A 17,901-nucleotide genomic window follows, 5' to 3' on the forward strand; every position below is an offset into this window, starting at 1 on the left:
AACTCCACACAAACAATGACTCAACCATATGGTGTTGCTTGCACTTCGCTGGACAACTCCACACAAACAATGACTCAACCATATGAAGGTGTTGCTTGCACTTCGCTGGACAACTCCACACAAACAATGACTCAACCATATGAAGGTGTTGCTTGCACTTCGCTGGACAACTCCACACAATGACTCAACCATATGAAGGTGTTGCTTGCACTTCGCTGGACGACTCAACCAGATGTATTTTTTATTTTGGGTACAGACATACAATATTTTTTTTTGTCCAACCTAGCACTTTTCTAAAAACATTTATACAGAATCACCTTTTAAAATATACATATTTCCTCCCGGTATTTACAGAATGTCCCCCCCACCCAACACCGGGGCTCGTGGGTCGCAATGATATACAAATACATTGCCTTCAGAAAGTATTTACGTCCCTTGACTTATTCCACATTGTTACGTAGTGGGATTCAAATGGATTTTGTCTATGAATAACAACCATTCAAAAATCAAGTTAACCACTAATTGCACATTTTTACTCCAGAACACGACATTTCAGCTTTTATTTTGTAAACACTACCATATGTGGAAAAGGTCAAGGGGTATAAATAGTTTGAATGCAGTCTCCATGAACCTTGCCTTTCAATTTATGTAGCGCAGGTGAAACAGTTTGATCCTTGAGCCACAGGTGGTTATTGTGCTTTGGCTGCGTGGAGGAGGGAGGGCCACCCTACCTTCAGTGCTGCCAGTTAAGTCATCTTTCTGGCCCAGAAAGAAACCAAGTATCCAATGTGTCCTTATAAACCCGGGGGGACATCCAGAGAAAAACAAGGCTGCTCGTTCTCATCATAATTGTTTCTAAAACACTGCATCTCTCCTGTCCTTACGCCACTACGGAATGTCCTCATACATTTTACCTCCGTAACAGAAACCACTAAGTGACAACAAAGACTGGGATGGCTTTTAATATACTTGAGTCAGGAACACAAAGGGCCTTTCAAGTTCAATTGAAGGGACAGAACTAAAAATCAAACCAAAGACTAGTTAGCAAGAAGCTGGGAACTACAAACTTAGGAGCACCCCTGTGCCTATATAATGAGGGGATATTTTGGCAATGAGATCCTTTATCTACTTCCCCAGAGTCAATGAGCTTGTGGATTCTATGTCGTGTATGAAGGAAGTTGGAGGTGCTAACGCTAGTTATCAAACTGGACACAGAAACATGGTATCCACAAGTTCATCTGATTCTGGGGAAGTAGATAAAGAGCCTAAATGCCAAAATCCAGACAAATTCCTTTAAGCTATACTTTATAATACATACAGTAGCTTAGGCACCAGTTCCTAACATGGCAGAGTGGTTCAAGATAAGATGTCTACATTCTGCATGGGAGGGGGTGTTAAGACAACAATGCTGGCATTAAGTCCTGGGGGTGTTGTAGTTGGATAGTCCGGTGCTGACTGGTTGACCCCCAAAAGCTGCACAGTGTCCTGTCCCAACCAGACTGGTCAGGGGTGAGTTTCCCAAAAGCTTCATAGCTAACGTGGCACTTTTTCTCTAAACAACCCAGGTCCACAGCAGAGAGAAGAAACAATAATTGTCAAATCTATGTTTCACTAAATTAACTTTGGTCTGGGTAGAGACACACTGCCACATTGGCTAGCTTTCTGGAAACTCATTCATCCCCCTGAGACAAATGGAAACCGGTCTCAGCCACTCTGGATGTACTTCTTGATGACGACACAGCCATGTCTGAAGAGAGGGCAGGGCAGCGACTGGAGGAGCGTCCAGTTGTTAGTGTGGGGGTCAAAGGTCTCCATGTTACCCAGGGCAGGACCCTCGCTGCTCACGATGCCCCCCGTCGCATAGATCTTACCATCCAGGATCACCGCACTGCAGAGAGAGAAACAAAACAGATCAAAGTTGTTTATTTTAATTACGTTATTCATGATCAAAACATTTCCTGGAATAAATCCATTGAGATACGTCTAGTGTCTATGACAACATATACATTAAAGATGGAATCCGTAGCGGTGAAACTGCCACGTCAGTTTGCAACATAAAGACATTGTTTCATTCCCCGCAGCATATAGCCACCATGAAGATCTTTTAGCAGGTTGCTCCTCTGCCCCGTTTCAAAAACAAATGTGCATGGGGCTGACCAGCGGCACCATCTCAGCTTTAAGCCAAAACATTTTATTTCTTGTTATGGTATTCCTTGTTCATGACAGGTAATTAACAGTAAATTACACTGCCCTAGACGGTGTTCAGGCAGCAAGGCTTGGCCTAACATGGTGGAAATATTCATTCAACATCAGAGATGGAGAAAGGCAGACAATGAGTCAACCCGTTGCTGTGAAGGACAATTACTGACATTCTCTCAACATGACATCGCTTTCCAAGAGATAATAATGAACTTTGCAGAGGGAGAAAAAGGAATGAAAAAAGTATTTTCAAATGGGCTCATTTGATGTGAGGAACAGAAACAGAGGACTGTATGTAGGGAGGAAGGATTAAAACTTTGCATGTAAGCTGATTACAGTTTTGTAATCTCACTGGGGGCTGGCGCGATCTCTATTTACATTAAGGTACACACACACAATCACTGAAGGGACCCATGAGATTATTACATAAAGAGTCAATCCAGTCAGAAGGAAAAAGGAAAGCCGATCCAGATGGGACACAGTGCTGGCTAAAGCCTAACTGGGCTGTTAAAGATAAACAAGGAGAATTCAGCCAGGGACTCAGCCACAAGGACAGGGAAAAGGAAAAATGAAGTGTCCGCATTAGTTTATAATGACTGCTGGTGCATGGGGCTGGCTGAGTTTGAGTGTAGTGTATGTGCATCGGTCTGTGTGATCACTAAACTAGCATCAGTCTTATTCAATAAACTGAAAGCAGCTGCTGTTGTGTGGGGGAATAGTTGATCAAGAATTCTGACAGTGTGATGTTGTACATTTACCAGGTAGACTTACATATGTCTGGAACCTCCCTAAATGTATTTAGGAGTCTCTGTCTCAGGTGGGTCCTATACACTAGGCCAGAGTTGGGGACTTGAGACTGGGACTAGAATCTCACTTCAGTCACAAAAATCCAGACTCCTGGTAGACTGACATCAACCACCTCAAGTGTTCCTGCAGGATTCCTGTGGATCCGGTGACATCTTCACAATCAAAGAGACATTTCTAATTCAACATCTATAGTGGTGGTTCATATTAACCCCTTACCTGTAGAACTGTCGTGATTGGTTCATGTTAACCCCTTACCTGCAGAACTGTCGTGATTGGTTCATATTAATCCCTTACCTGCAGAACTGTCGTGAGTGGTTCATATTAATCCCTTACCTGCAGAACTGTCGTGATTGGTTCATACTAATCCCTTACCTGCAGAACTGTCGTGATTGGTTCATGTTAATCCCTTACCTGCAGAATTGTCGTGAGTGGTTCATATTAGGTCCGGCTTTGATGTTACCCTTGTCCGGGTCATAGATGGTGGTGGCCCGGGCGTACGCTCCTCCCAGAATAAACACGTGTCCGTTCAGAGTGACTGCCGGGGCGTACTTATTATCTGTACAACAAAACACAGAGATTAACAGATAGGGAGGTAGAAGATTTAGAATGGGGCGAAGGAGAGAAAGATCTTTAAAAGCCAGAGATGGATAGACGTTGAAAACTAGACAAAAACAGATGTTAATGTTTGAATTATATTTTCCTCCGACAGAACGTCCCAGGCTAGAACAGCAAGATTCTGTTTTACATTTATTCTTCAGTCTACAGCTGCAAAATCACATGGACATTCCTCATATCACTTCCCTGAGTACCAGGCTCAAGACAAAAAAAAGATGGTTTTGGGAAATGTACATTTTACAGTGAACGGATAAGAGAGTTCATTAATTGACCCCGCCCACACACGCTCGGTCAAGACCAATCAATGTACAACACAGACAGACCAATCATCTTTCAAATTACAGCTGGCCAATTTATGACATCATGAATAATGCAGATATCCCCGTGTAGCATTGTTTTTCACTTCCATCCACCACACACACACGCGCCACATCCCCTTCAGTGACTAAAGACAGATGGGTTTAATTAAAATCCCATCTCGCCAGGCGTAAGTGACGACAGTCATTCAGCTCTCTCTATGTGACACTCAGAACCCGGGGCCTTGTCACTATCTGTAACACAACCAGATTTCAGCTGGCGGGTGGGCGTGGCTTTCTTTTTTGTGTGTGTGTGTGTCAGAGACAGAGGGATTGTATCAAGTGTCTCCAGAGACAAAATACAAAGTTCTTCCCTGGGGACTGTTCTACTGTTCTGCTTTAACAACAGATACCCTGTTTCCCTTCACTGCCTCAGATGAGCTTCTCACCTTCTCATATGAAGGTCTTGGAGCACTATTTAAAGTGCCTTTTTTCCCCCAGTGTACTCCTATATACACTAGAGGTTGGCCATTTAATTAGGGCCGATTTCAAGTTTTCATAATCGGTAAATCTGTATTTTTGGGCACAGATTTGGCGATTTAATTTATTTATATATTATATTACACCTTTATTTAACTAGGCAAGTCAGTTAAGAACACATTCCTATTTTCAATGACGGCCTAGGAACGGTGGGTTAACTGCCTTGTTCAGGGGCAGAACGACATTTTTACCTTGTCAGCTCGGGGATTCGTTTTTGCAACCTTCCGGTTACGAGTCCAACGCTCTAACCACCCGCCTTACATTGCACTCCACGAGGAGCCTGCATGGCAGGCTGACTCCCTGTTACACGAGGACAGCAAGAAGCCAAGGTAAGTTGCTAGCTAGCATTCAACTGATCTGATAAAAAAATATATTTATCTTAACATAACCACTAGTTAACTACACATGGTTGATGATATTACTAGTTTATCTAGCTTGTCCCGCGTTGCATATAATCGATGCGGTGCCTTTTAATTTCTCATTGAATCACAGCCTACTTCGACAAACAGTTGTATTACAAAAGTAGTTTGAAATGTTTTGGGAAAGTTTACAGGTAACTTTTGAGATATTTTGTAGTCACGTTGCGGAAGTTGGAACCGGTGTTTTTCTGGATCAAACGTGCCAGCCAAATGGACATTTTGGATATATAATGACGGAATTAATTGAACAAAAGGACCATTTGTGATGTTTATGGGACATATTGGAGTGCCAATAGGTAAGGCATTAATTATATTTTTATTTCTGCGTTTTGCAGGGTTGAAATATGGTTTCTCTCTCGGTTTATGGAGGTGCTATTTTCAGATAATAGCATAATTTGCTTTCGCTGAAATCTGACATGTTGGCTGGATTCACAACAAGTGTAGCTTTAATTTGCTATCTTGCATGTGTGATTTAATGAAAGTTAGATTTTTATAGTAATTTATTTGAATTTGGCACTCTGCATTTTCCCTGGCTTTTGGCCAGGTGAGATGCTAGCGTCCCACATATCCCAGCTTTCATATGTTCTGAGCAAGGAACTTAAACGTTAGCTTTTTTACATGGCACATATTGCACTTCTCCAACACTTTGTTTTTGCATTATTTTAACCAAATTGAACATGATTCATAATTTTTTGAGGCTAAATTGATTTTATTGATGTATTATATTATGTTAAAATAACTGTTCATTCAGTATTGTTGTAATTGTCATTATTACAAATACATTTTAAAAAAATAGGCTGATTAATCAGTATCGGCTTTTTTTGGTCTTCCAATAAATCCTGAATCGGTCGACCACTAATATGCACTGCCTTATATTCCCAGTGTACTCCTATATACTGCCTTATATTCCCAGTGAACTCCTATATACTGCCTTATATTCCCAGTGAACTCCTATATACTGCCTTATATTCCCAGTGAACTCCTATATACTGCCTTATATTCCCAGTGAACTCCTATATACTGCCTTATATTCCCAGTGAACTCCTATATACTGCCTCATATTCCCAGTGTACTCCTATATACTGCCTCATGTTCCCAGTGTACTCCTATATACTGCCTCATATTCCCAGTGTACTCCTATATACTGCCTCATATTCCCAGTGTACTCCTATATACTGCCTCATATTCCCAGTGTACTCCTATATACTGCCTCATATTCCCAGTGTACTCCTATATACTGCCTCATATTCCCAGTGTACTCCTATATACTGCCTCATATTCCCAGTGTACTCCAGTGCCGGTTGGTTTGTTTAGCTGGCCATGGGGAAGTGCCTGTTGGTTTGTTTAGCTGGCCATGGGGAAGTGCCTGTTGGTTTGTTTAGCTGGTCACGGGGAAGTGCCAGTTGGTTTGTTTAGCTGTCCACGTGCTTGACCCCCCTTCTCTCTCGCCCTCTGCCCCCTTCTCTCTCGCCCTCTACCCTTCTCCCCGTCTCTCCCCTTCCCTCCCTTTCTCTCTCCTCCCCCCCTCTGGCCCTCTCTCCTTCCCTCCCTTTCTCCTCTCGCCTTTTCACTTTCTCTCTCCCACTTTTGTCTTCAGCTTCCTTTATACTTACTCACTACAGTGTAATTGGCACAATAATTGTTCTGGATCAGTTCTCAGGCTTGGGCCAGTAGTGCTTCTCTTGGCTTTTTCCCTTTCTTTCTACTTGATCTTTTTTTCTCCAGTGCCTGTTGGTTTGTTTAGCTGGCCACGGGGAAGTGCCGGTTGGTTTGTTTAGCTGGCCACGGGGAAGTGCCAGTTGGTTTGTTTAGCTGGTCACGGGGAAGTGCCAGTTGGTTTGTTTAGCTGGCCACGGGGAAGTGCCAGTTGGTTTGTTTAGCTGGTCACGGGGAAGTGCCAGTTGGTTTGTTTAGCTGGCCACGGGGAAGTGCCGGTTGGTTTGTTTAGCTGGCCACGGGGAAGTGCCAGTTGGTTTGTTTAGCTGGTCACGGGGAAGTGCCAGTTGGTTTGTTTAGCTGGCCATGGGGAAGTGCCTGTTGGTTTGTTTAGCTGGTCACGGGGAAGTGCCAGTTGGTTTGTTTAGCTGGCCATAGGGAAGTGCCTGTTGGTTTGTTTAGCTGGTCACGGGGAAGTGCCAGTTGGTTTGTTTAGCTGGTCACGGGGAAGTGCCAGTTGGTTTGTTTAGCTGGCCATGGGGAAGTGCCAGTTGGTTTGTTTAGCTGGCCATGGGGAAGTGCCGGTTGGTTTGTTTAGCTGGCCACGGGGAAGTGCCTGTTGGTTTGTTTAGCTGGTCACGGGGAAGTGCCAGTTGGTTTGTTTAGCTGGCCATGGGGAAGTGCCTGTTGGTTTGTTTAGCTGGTCACGGGGAAGTGCCAGTTGGTTTGTTTAGCTGGCCACGGGGAAGTGCCAGTTGGTTTGTTTAGCTGTCCACGTGCTTGACCCCCCTTCTCTCTCGCCCTCTGCCCCCTTCTCTCTCGCCCTCTACCCTTCTCCCCGTCTCTCCCCTTCCCTCCCTTTCTCTCTCCTCCCCCCCTCTGGCCCTCTCTCCTTCCCTCCCTTTCTCCTCTCGCCTTTTCACTTTCTCTCTCCCACTTTTGTCTTCAGCTTCCTTTATACTTACTCACTACAGTGTAATTGGCACAATAATTGTTCTGGATCAGTTCTCAGGCTTGGGCCAGTAGTGCTTCTCTTGGCTTTTTCCCTTTCTTTCTACTTGATCTTTTTTTCTCCAGTGCCGGTTGGTTTGTTTAGCTGGCCACGGGGAAGTGCCGGTTGGTTTGTTTAGCTGGCCACGGGGAAGTGCCAGTTGGTTTGTTTAGCTGGTCACGGGGAAGTGCCAGTTGGTTTGTTTAGCTGGCCATGGGGAAGTGCCTGTTGGTTTGTTTAGCTGGTCACGGGGAAGTGCCAGTTGGTTTGTTTAGCTGGCCATAGGGAAGTGCCTGTTGGTTTGTTTAGCTGGTCACGGGGAAGTGCCAGTTGGTTTGTTTAGCTGGTCACGGGGAAGTGCCAGTTGGTTTGTTTAGCTGGCCATGGGGAAGTGCCAGTTGGTTTGTTTAGCTGGCCATGGGGAAGTGCCGGTTGGTTTGTTTAGCTGGCCACGGGGAAGTGCCTGTTGGTTTGTTTAGCTGGCCATGGGGAAGTGCCTGTTGGTTTGTTTAGCTGGTCACGGGGAAGTGCCAGTTGGTTTGTTTAGCTGGCCATGGGGAAGTGCCTGTTGGTTTGTTTAGCTGTCCACGTGCTTGACCCCCCTTCTCTCTCGCCCTCTGCCCCCTTCTCTCTCGCCCTCTACCCTTCTCCCCGTCTCTCCCCTTCCCTCCCTTTCTCTCTCCCCTTCCCTCCCTTTCTCTCTCCTCCCCCCCTCTGGCCCTCTCTCCTTCCCTCCCTTTCTCCTCTCGCCTTTTCACTTTCTCTCTCCCACTTTTGTCTTCAGCTTCCTTTATACTTACTTACTCACTACAGTGTAATTTGCACAATAATTGTTCTGGATCAATTCTCAGGCTTGGGCCAGTAGTGCTTCTCTTGGCTTTTTCCCTTTCTTTCTACTTGATCTTTTTTTCTCTTTCGCCCCCTCCCTCTCTGTCTCTTTCTTAGCAGGACACTGGATTAGTGACTGTCTTGAGATAACTGTTCACAGCTTGGGTTGGAGTGTGTGGGACTGTCTGACAGAACGTGTGTGGATAAACATGTATGTTAGTGCTTGAGTGAGCACGTGTCTAGAGTAAATCGATGTTGAGGAGTCCACGTTCAGGTGGTGTGAATTTATGTTCCTGCATACGTGTGTGTATGTAAGTGTGTGTATTACTGCATGTGAGTGAGAGCAGGAAAGAGTTAGTTGATAAGTGTTGAGAAGGGAGTCCTTTGTTTGGAACCATCACTGGGTTACATCCAGGGTCGACAGGCTGCTGTCCTCTACTGCTTTCCAGTCCTTCCTGTTTGTCATAGCTGCACCCTCTCCACAGTCTTTTAGACCATATTCCTTCCTCCTCTCGCTCTCTGCTGCGGATACATTTCTACTTCATGCCTAGGCCCGGGGGATCTTGTGGGGTTAGATAAGGTGGTGTGTGCACATGTGAATATTCATTGGAATGTGAATGGAGGGAGGGGGTCCGTGAGGTTGAGTGAACTGTGCTCTCATTCCGCTCTACATTACTGCCATCTCTGCCAAGTTGAGTTCATCATAGTTAGAGCCGAGTAAATTAGCGTATAGAGCAGGTAGATTATTGACTCTTACCTATCATGGGTGACTCTATGAAGCTCCAGGAGTTGGTCTGAGGGACGTATGACTGTAGTACTCCTGCAGATCGACCCGCCTCGTTCACCCCTCCAAACACATACACCTTCCCCCCACACACTGTGGCTGCTGCAGAGTGCACCGGCTTGGGGAGCGGAGACACCATCGCCCACTGGTTGGTTATGGTGTCGTACCTACGGAGAGGAGCAAGACAAGGACTGGTTAGTGATGGTTCATACCAACACAGGACAGTTAATTAACATGTGCTACCATTGTTTTTTCATCTGCAAGGCCTTTTTCAATATATTTGAAATGTGCACTTAGAAACAATATTGCAATATTGGTCTTCCAATATTATGGCCCATGTCTCCTATTTTCTAAATGGTGCACACAGCACTACTGCAAACAGAATATAATTCAGATATATAGTACATGGCCAAAAGACACCTGCTTGTCGAACATCTCATTTCAAAATCGTGTGCATTACTATGGAGTTGGTCCCCCTTTGCTGCTATAACAGCCTCCACTATTCTGGGAAGGCTTTCCACTAGATGTTTGAACATTGCTGCGGGGACTTGCTTCCATTCAGCCACAAGAGCATTAGAGGTTGGGCACTGATGTTGGGCGATTAGGCCTGGCTCGCAGTCAGCGTTCCAATTCATCCCAATGGTGTTCGATGGGGTTGAGGTCAGGGCTCTGTTCAGGCCAGTCAAGTTCTTCCACACAGATCGACAAACCATTTCTGTATGGACCTTGCTTTGTGCACAAGGGCATTGTCATGCTGAAACAGGAAAGGGCCTTCCCCAAACTGTTGCCACAAAGTTGGAAGCACAGAATGATCCATTGTGTGCTGTAGCGTTAAGATTTCCCTTCAGTGGAACAAAAGGGGCCTATCCCGAACCATGAAAAACAGCCCCAGACCATTATTCCTCCTTCCACCAAACTTTACAGTTGGCACTATGCATTCTGGCAGGTAGCATTCTCCTGGCACCTGCCAAACCCAGATTAGTCTGTTGGACAGCTAGATGGTGAAGCGTGATTCATCACTCCAAAGAACGTGTTTCCACTGCTCCAGAGTCCAATGGCAGCGAGCTTTACACCACTCCAGCCAACGCTTGACATTACGCATGGTGATCTTAGGCTTGTGTGCGGCTACTCGGCCATGGAACCCCATTTCATGAAGCTCATGACAAACAGTTCTTATATTGACTTTGCTTCCTGAGGCATTTTGGAAATCAGTAGTGAGTGTTACAACCGAGGACAGAATTCTTAACGCGCTTCAGAACTCGGCAGCCCCATTCTGTGAGCTTGTGTGGCCTACTACTTTGCGGCTGAGCCGTTGTTGGAACTGAGCTCTTCAGTATGGGCCATTCTACTTCCAATGTTTGTCTATGGAGATTGCATGGCAGTGTGCTCCATTTTTCTGACACCTGTCAGCAACGGGTGTGGCTGAAATAGCCAAATCCACTAATTTGAAGGGGTGGCCACATACTACACTGCATGACCAAAAGTATCACAGGGAGCCAGGCATGAAACACGCAACGGTAGAAGTTAAAGACACAAAGTAATAGATTTTCGGACATGACTGCAAACTGACTGCAAAACAAAGGCAACCAGCCATGAATAAACATCTAGCCGACACTTGTTAATCGCCTATTGAAACAACTTTCAGTTCATGACAATAAATAGCTAGGCAGATACTTAATCCTGTTGCCCAAAGCTAACGTTATAAGCAGCCAGCTAGGTTAATCTGGCTAGTGAGGCTCGACCGGAACGGGTTATGTGTTGTGAAGCTAGCCACAATAAGGATTAGGCACAATAGCAGAATTTGCAGTTTGTCTTCAAAATAAACATGTCATTGACAGTGATGCAAATGAATACAAATAGTAGAATTATGCTATACTTTTATTTTGAGTCCACTATTGTGGCTAGCTTCACATAGATGGGCCCGACCACTATTAATCAAATAAGAACAGTCTTATAAATGATAGTAATTTTAGATACCACCTAGCTATATAGTTAGCAGCTAACTATAGCTACTGAAACGGATGTGTTATTTGACACGTCAAATACAGTAATTTGATGTGTATCTTTTCTGAAATGCAAAGACCCAAATGGCGTTCCATAGAAATCCTGGTTGAGAATGAAATGACTGAACAACGAAACAGTGCAGCAAGTAAGTGAAAGAAATAGGTTTCGATTATGTTTTACTGGTAATGGGGACATACGTAAATGCCCCAAAAATATTTTTTTGTCAGTGTGGTGTGTAACCTTTATTTAACCCAGCAAGTCAGTTAGAAGATATTCTTATTTACAACGATGGCCCGGACGACACTGGGCCAATTGTGCGCCGCCCTATGGGATGTGATACAGCCTGGATTCGATGTGATAAACCCGGATTCGAACCAGGGACTGTAGTGACGTCTCTTGCACTGAGATGCAGTGCCTTAGACCTCTGCGTCCATGTGTATGTGTTAACTATTAAACTGTACTAGAATGATTAAAAGTCAGCAAAAAAAATATCAGATATCGGTAAAACATTTCATATTGGTGCATCACTAATTGTAACACATGTCATCTATGACCTCAGTGTCTCCTGTTCTGTTGTGTAGTGAGTCAACACTGTTTGGACATCACACTGAGCTCCTGGTAATAACTTCCAGACTAAACCCACCAAATTGACAAGGGTTGACACCATGACTGTTATCCCTGTCCATCAGTGCACGTGTGCTTGAGTGACTGTGTGCTTGCTTGAGTGAGCGAGTGAGTGAGTACGTGCTTGAGTGAGTGAGTGAGTGAGTACGTGCTTGAGTGAGTGAGTGAGTACGTGCTTGAGTGAGTGAGTGAGTGAGTGCTTGAGTGAGCGAGTGAGTGCTTGAGTGAGTGAGTGAGTGAGTGAGTGCTTGAGTGAGTGCTTGAGTGCGTGCATGCTTGAGTGAGTACGTGCTTGAGTGAGTGAGTGAGTGATTACGTGCTTGAGTGAGTGCTTGAGTGAGTGAGTGCGTGAGTGCTTGAGTGAGTGAGTTAGTGAGTACTTGCTTGAGTGAGTGCTTGAGTGAGCGAGTGAGTGAGTGCTTGAGTGAGTGAGTGAGTGCTTGAGTGAGTGAGTGCTTGAGTGAGTTAGTGAGTACTTGCTTGAGTGAGTGCTTGAGTGAGCGAGTGAGTGAGTGCTTGAGTGAGTGAGTGCTTGAGTGCTTGCGTGCTTGAGTAAGTGAGTGCTTGAGTGCTTGAGTGAGTGAGTGCTTGAGTGAGTGCGTGCTTGCTTGAGTGCGTGCTTGAGGGAGTGAGTGAGTACGTGCTTGAGTGAGTGCTTGAGTGAGAGTGCTTGAGTGAGTGAGTTAGTGAGTGCTTGCTTGAGTGAGCGCTTGAGTGAGTGAGCGCTTGAGTGAGTGAGCGCTTGAGTGAGTGAGCGCTTGAGTGAGTGAGCGCTTGAGTGAGTGAGCGCTTGAGTGAGTGAGCGCTTGAGTGAGTGAGCGCTTGAGTGAGTGAGCGCTTGAGTGAGTGAGCGCTTGAGTGAGTGAGCGCTTGAGTGAGTGAGCGCTTGAGTGAGTGAGCGCTTGAGTGAGTGAGCGCTTGAGTGAGTGGGCGCTTGAGTGAGTGAGCGCTTGAGTGAGTGGGCGCTTGAGTGAGTGAGCGCTTGAGTGAGTGAGCGCTTGAGTGAGTGAGCGCTTGAGTGAGTGAGAGCTTGAGTGAGTGAGAGCTTGAGTGAGTGAGTGCTGAGTGAGTGAGTGCTGAGTGAGTGAGTGCTTGAGTGAGTGAGTGCTTGAGTGAGTGCTTGAGTGAGTGAGTGCTTGAGTGAGTGCTTGAGTGCGTGCTTGTTTGAGTGAGTACGTGCTTGAGTGAGTGAGTGCTTGAGTGAGTGAGTTAGTGAGTGCTTGCTTGAGTGAGTGCTTGAGTGAGTGAGCGAGCGAGCGAGTGCTTGAGTGAGTGAGTGCTTGAGTGAGTGAGTGAGTGCTTGAGTGAGTGCTTGAGTGCTTGAGTGCGTGCTTGAGTGAGTACGTGCTTGAGTGAGTGAGTGAGTATGTGCTTGAGTGAGTATGTGCTTGAGTGAGTACGTGCTTGAGTGAGTGCTTGAGTGAGTGAGCGAACGCTTGAGTGAGTGAGCGAACGCTTGAGTGAGTGAGCGAACGCTTGAGTGAGTGAGCGCTTGAGTGAGTGAGCGCTTGAGTGAGTGAGCGCTTGAGTGAGTGCTTGAGTGAGTGAGTGCTTGAGTGAGTGAGTGCTTGAGTGAGTGAGTGCTTGAGTGAGAGTGCTTGAGTGAGTGCTTGAGTGAGTGAGTGCTTGAGTGAGTGCTTGAGTGAGTGAGAGTGCTTGAGTGAGTGCTAGAGTGAGTGAGTGCTAGAGTGAGTGAGTGAGTGAGTGCTAGAGTGAGTGAGTGAGTGCTAGAGTGAGTGAGTGCTAGAGTGCGTGCGTGAGCGCTAGAGTGCGTGCGCGCGCGCCAGAGTGCGTGCGCGGGCGCTAGAGTGCGTGCGTGCGCGCTAGAGTGCGTGAGTGCTTGAGTGAGTGAGTGCTTGAGTGAGTGAGTGCTTGAGTGAGAGTGCTTGAGTGAGTGCTTGAGTGAGTGAGTGCTTGAGTGAGTGCTTGAGTGAGTGAGAGTGCTTGAGTGAGTGCTAGAGTGAGTGAGTGCTAGAGTGAGTGAGTGAGTGAGTGCTAGAGTGAGTGAGTGAGTGCTAGAGTGAGTGAGTGCTAGAGTGCGTGCGTGCGCGCTAGAGTGCGTGCGTGCGCGCTAGAGTGCGTGCGTGCGTGCGCGCTTGAGTGCGTGCGTGCTTGAGCGCTTGAGTGCGTGCGTGCTTGAGCGCTTGAGTGCGTGCGTGCTTGAGCGCTTGAGTGCGTGCGTGCTTGAGCGCTTGAGTGCGTGCGTGCTTGAGCGCTTGAGTGCGTGCGTGCACTGAGTGAGCGAGTGAGTGAGTGCTTGAGTGAGTGAGTGCTTGAGTGCTTGCGTGCTTGAGTAAGTGAGTGCTTGAGTGCTTGAGTGAGTGAGTGCTTGAGTGAGTGCGTGCTTGCTTGAGTGCGTGCTTGAGGGAGTGAGTGAGTACGTGCTTGAGTGAGTGCTTGAGTGAGAGTGCTTGAGTGAGTGAGTTAGTGAGTGCTTGCTTGAGTGAGCGCTTGAGTGAGTGAGCGCTTGAGTGAGTGAGCGCTTGAGTGAGTGAGCGCTTGAGTGAGTGAGCGCTTGAGTGAGTGAGCGCTTGAGTGAGTGAGCGCTTGAGTGAGTGAGCGCTTGAGTGAGTGAGCGCTTGAGTGAGTGAGCGAGTGAGTGAGCGCTTGAGTGAGTGAGCGCTTGAGTGAGTGAGCGCTTGAGTGAGTGGGCGCTTGAGTGAGTGAGCGCTTGAGTGAGTGGGCGCTTGAGTGAGTGAGCGCTTGAGTGAGTGAGCGCTTGAGTGAGTGAGCGCTTGAGTGAGTGAGAGCTTGAGTGAGTGAGAGCTTGAGTGAGTGAGTGCTGAGTGAGTGAGTGCTGAGTGAGTGAGTGCTTGAGTGAGTGAGTGCTTGAGTGAGTGCTTGAGTGAGTGAGTGCTTGAGTGAGTGCTTGAGTGCGTGCTTGTTTGAGTGAGTACGTGCTTGAGTGAGTGAGTGCTTGAGTGAGTGAGTTAGTGAGTGCTTGCTTGAGTGAGTGCTTGAGTGAGTGAGCGAGCGAGCGAGTGCTTGAGTGAGTGAGTGCTTGAGTGAGTGAGTGAGTGCTTGAGTGAGTGCTTGAGTGCTTGAGTGCTTGAGTGCGTGCTTGAGTGAGTACGTGCTTGAGTGAGTGAGTGAGTATGTGCTTGAGTGAGTATGTGCTTGAGTGAGTACGTGCTTGAGTGAGTGCTTGAGTGAGTGAGCGAACGCTTGAGTGAGTGAGCGAACGCTTGAGTGAGTGAGCGAACGCTTGAGTGAGTGAGCGCTTGAGTGAGTGAGCGCTTGAGTGAGTGAGCGCTTGAGTGAGTGAGCGCTTGAGTGAGTGCTTGAGTGAGTGAGTGCTTGAGTGAGTGAGTGCTTGAGTGAGTGAGTGCTTGAGTGAGAGTGCTTGAGTGAGTGCTTGAGTGAGTGAGTGCTTGAGTGAGTGCTTGAGTGAGTGAGAGTGCTTGAGTGAGTGCTAGAGTGAGTGAGTGCTAGAGTGAGTGAGTGAGTGAGTGCTAGAGTGAGTGAGTGAGTGCTAGAGTGAGTGAGTGCTAGAGTGCGTGCGTGAGCGCTAGAGTGCGTGCGCGCGCGCCAGAGTGCGTGCGCGGGCGCTAGAGTGCGTGCGTGCGCGCTAGAGTGCGTGCGTGCGCGCTAGAGTGCGTGCGTGCGCGCTAGAGTGCGTGCGTGCGCGCTAGAGTGCGTGCGTGCGTGCGCGCTTGAGTGCGTGCGTGCTTGAGCGCTTGAGTGCGTGCGTGCTTGAGCGCTTGAGTGCGTGCGTGCTTGAGCGCTTGAGTGCGTGCGTGCTTGAGCGCTTGAGTGCGTGCGTGCTTGAGCGCTTGAGTGCGTGCGTGCTTGAGTGCATGTTGACGCGTGCGATTTTGTCTATAAAGTCAATTACAAACCAATTGGTTGGAGGAGTGAAATGCAATCACGTTTCAGATAGCATTAGCTGTCAAAATACATCAATCATGCATTTAGTGACGGTCAATACTGTGGCTGTTGGTGAAGAGAAGAGCCAAGGTCACTTGAGCTATTTACAACACAGAGACAGAATCAGGCCATAGACAAACATTTACTGCAGAAATAAATACTTTTAATTGAGGAATGTGTCAGACTAGTTTGTTTATTATTTACTCCTATTTTCTCTGAAGATGACACATGAAACGAATCCACTGATGATATAAACACAAACACTGTTGGAGAGTTGATTTGGGGAGGCTAGCTGTCAGTCAACATGATGTTTGGTATGACAGGATAAATAACGTACGTGCGAGTGAGTGAGTGAGTGACTGAGTGGATAAAGAGGGACATGGAGGCTAGTCAGCCTGCTACAAAGAGCAGGCATGTTAGATATGGGTCACCATCAAACACACTAATATGCAGGAGTGAAAGTAGATATCATTTTTTTTTTGTTTTACCTGTAAGAGACACCCAAATGTGCACAGATTTCTATAGCCTAGGGGGGTAGTCACAGAATTACATTTCCAACCCCTATTCATTTCATATATGATGTCTGTGAGCCTAAGCGCCTAGTCTTTGTTCTAACACTTAATATGCAACAACTTTTAACATAAGCAGAGCGTGGGTGTCAAGTTTGGGGAAGCTCATTTTCACCATAAACACGCACCTTTATAACAAAGCATTCCACGCATCCACACATTTGCAGACTTATCTAAGAAAGCCTACTATTCTTAAATTTGATGATTAGATATATGATTATGACTATCAATCCCTGTTCACAAAAATACTATGGTCTGCCTAGGCTATAGGCCTATCAGATATATTTCTTGTTGGCCTTTTATAAACACATTTCATGAAATTCTACTACACTTCATGTGAATGGAGACATTAACAATCTTACAATGACAGGGTAGCCTACTCTGCTGACACTGACAAACAGATCAATAAAAACAACGTTGTCTGATCCATATAATGGGCCTACGAAAAGAGGAGACCTGGAGGAGGAAATTGTCCAAAAAATAAACAAAAACAAGTGGCACTGACCCATTGATAAAGACAGTGAACGTGCACACTCACCGGGGACATGACCGATGTTCTCTGCTGGTGCCAATAAAATGAGCTACTGTTGGCTTAATTCAATTGAGAATATTGATACCTAAAAGACAGATTGGAGTCTTTTCATTGTCATATCTTTACAACAACAGCGATTTGCTTTCTAAACGGTTTTTCCAGGATTGTATTTTTAAAATATTGAGATATGCCTGGCTGGGTCTCTCTTCACTGACAGTTGCAACTCAACAATCTATTTTGTTTTACTGTGCCACTGACCTAAATGCGGGCCCTTCCGACTGTAGGCTATGAGATTTAAAATGATCCAGTTTTTCGTTGTTTAGTTGAAAACCCTTATTCTCCCCAATTTCGTGATTACGATCTTGTCTCATCCCTCAGGAGAGGAGAAAGGTTGTGGCATGCGTCCTCCTAAACAGGACCCGCCAAACCGCACTTCTTAACACCCGTTTGCTTAACACAGAAGCCAGCTGCAATGTGTCGGAGAAAACCCTGTTCAACTGGAGTCAGCCTGCAGGCGCCCGGCCTGCCACAAGGAGTCGCTAGAGCGCGATGAGCTAAGTAAAGCCCCAAGGCCAAACTCTTCAAACGACGCCACCCTATGGGACTCCCGGTCACAGACGATGACACAGCCTGGGATCGAACCCCAGGCTGTAGTGATGCTGCGCCACTCGTGAGGCCCACAGTTTTATTTTATTTTAAAAAGCTAATGATCCTCTGTGGACTAAAATAGCTTTTTGGTGTAGTAGCCTATTTTCAACGATTTTATTTATTTATGTATAGACAGGAGTAAGCTAATTAGGCTATATAATTTTGGAAATGTAATTCAACTTAATTTAGGGAAAGCTTAGCTTCCCCTAGCCTTATGGACACACAGCCTATGCCTTTTAATGTGGCATAAACACAACCAGCTAAGCTTTCCCTAAAATAAGTTTAATTAAATTGCCAAAATTATATAGCCTATTTAGCCTGCTCCTGATGTTTTCATCAGATTGTCAAACAATCACTTAACAAAAGGTGCTCCTGTAGGCTACCCATGCACATTCGTCCACTCAAAATAATTTCAGCATCCAAACCCCAACAGTGCAATGTGCACCCGCAATTTGATGACTGGAAAGAGACATCTGTTATAAAACACCTATGTGTATTGTAATGACATTCTGAGATTGTAAT

The 17,901-nt window shown here is 46.2% G+C and overlaps 1 protein-coding gene across 11 annotated transcripts in view; it reads right to left on the bottom strand.

The window, feature by feature from the left end:
• Positions 1–224: 224 nt before the first annotated feature.
• Positions 225–17,901, bottom strand: part of LOC110522439 (kelch-like protein 29) — a 408,191-nt gene continuing 390,514 nt past the window's right edge. For all 11 annotated transcript variants that reach the window (XM_036976046.2, XM_090233075.1, XM_090233073.1 and 8 more), the window contains 3 exons: positions 9,109–9,302; positions 3,418–3,562; positions 225–1,888 (listed from right to left, as the gene is read on the bottom strand). In XM_036976046.2, coding sequence (XP_036831941.2) covers positions 1,705–1,888; positions 3,418–3,562; positions 9,109–9,302 — 523 coding nt within the window. In that variant the 3' untranslated portion in view covers positions 225–1,704. The remainder of the gene's footprint in view (positions 1,889–3,417; positions 3,563–9,108; positions 9,303–17,901) is intronic.

This window comes from Oncorhynchus mykiss, chromosome 4 (genome assembly GCF_057628025.1).
Source record: "Oncorhynchus mykiss isolate SJ-2025 chromosome 4, ASM5762802v1, whole genome shotgun sequence".
Lineage (NCBI taxonomy): Eukaryota > Metazoa > Chordata > Actinopteri > Salmoniformes > Salmonidae > Oncorhynchus > Oncorhynchus mykiss.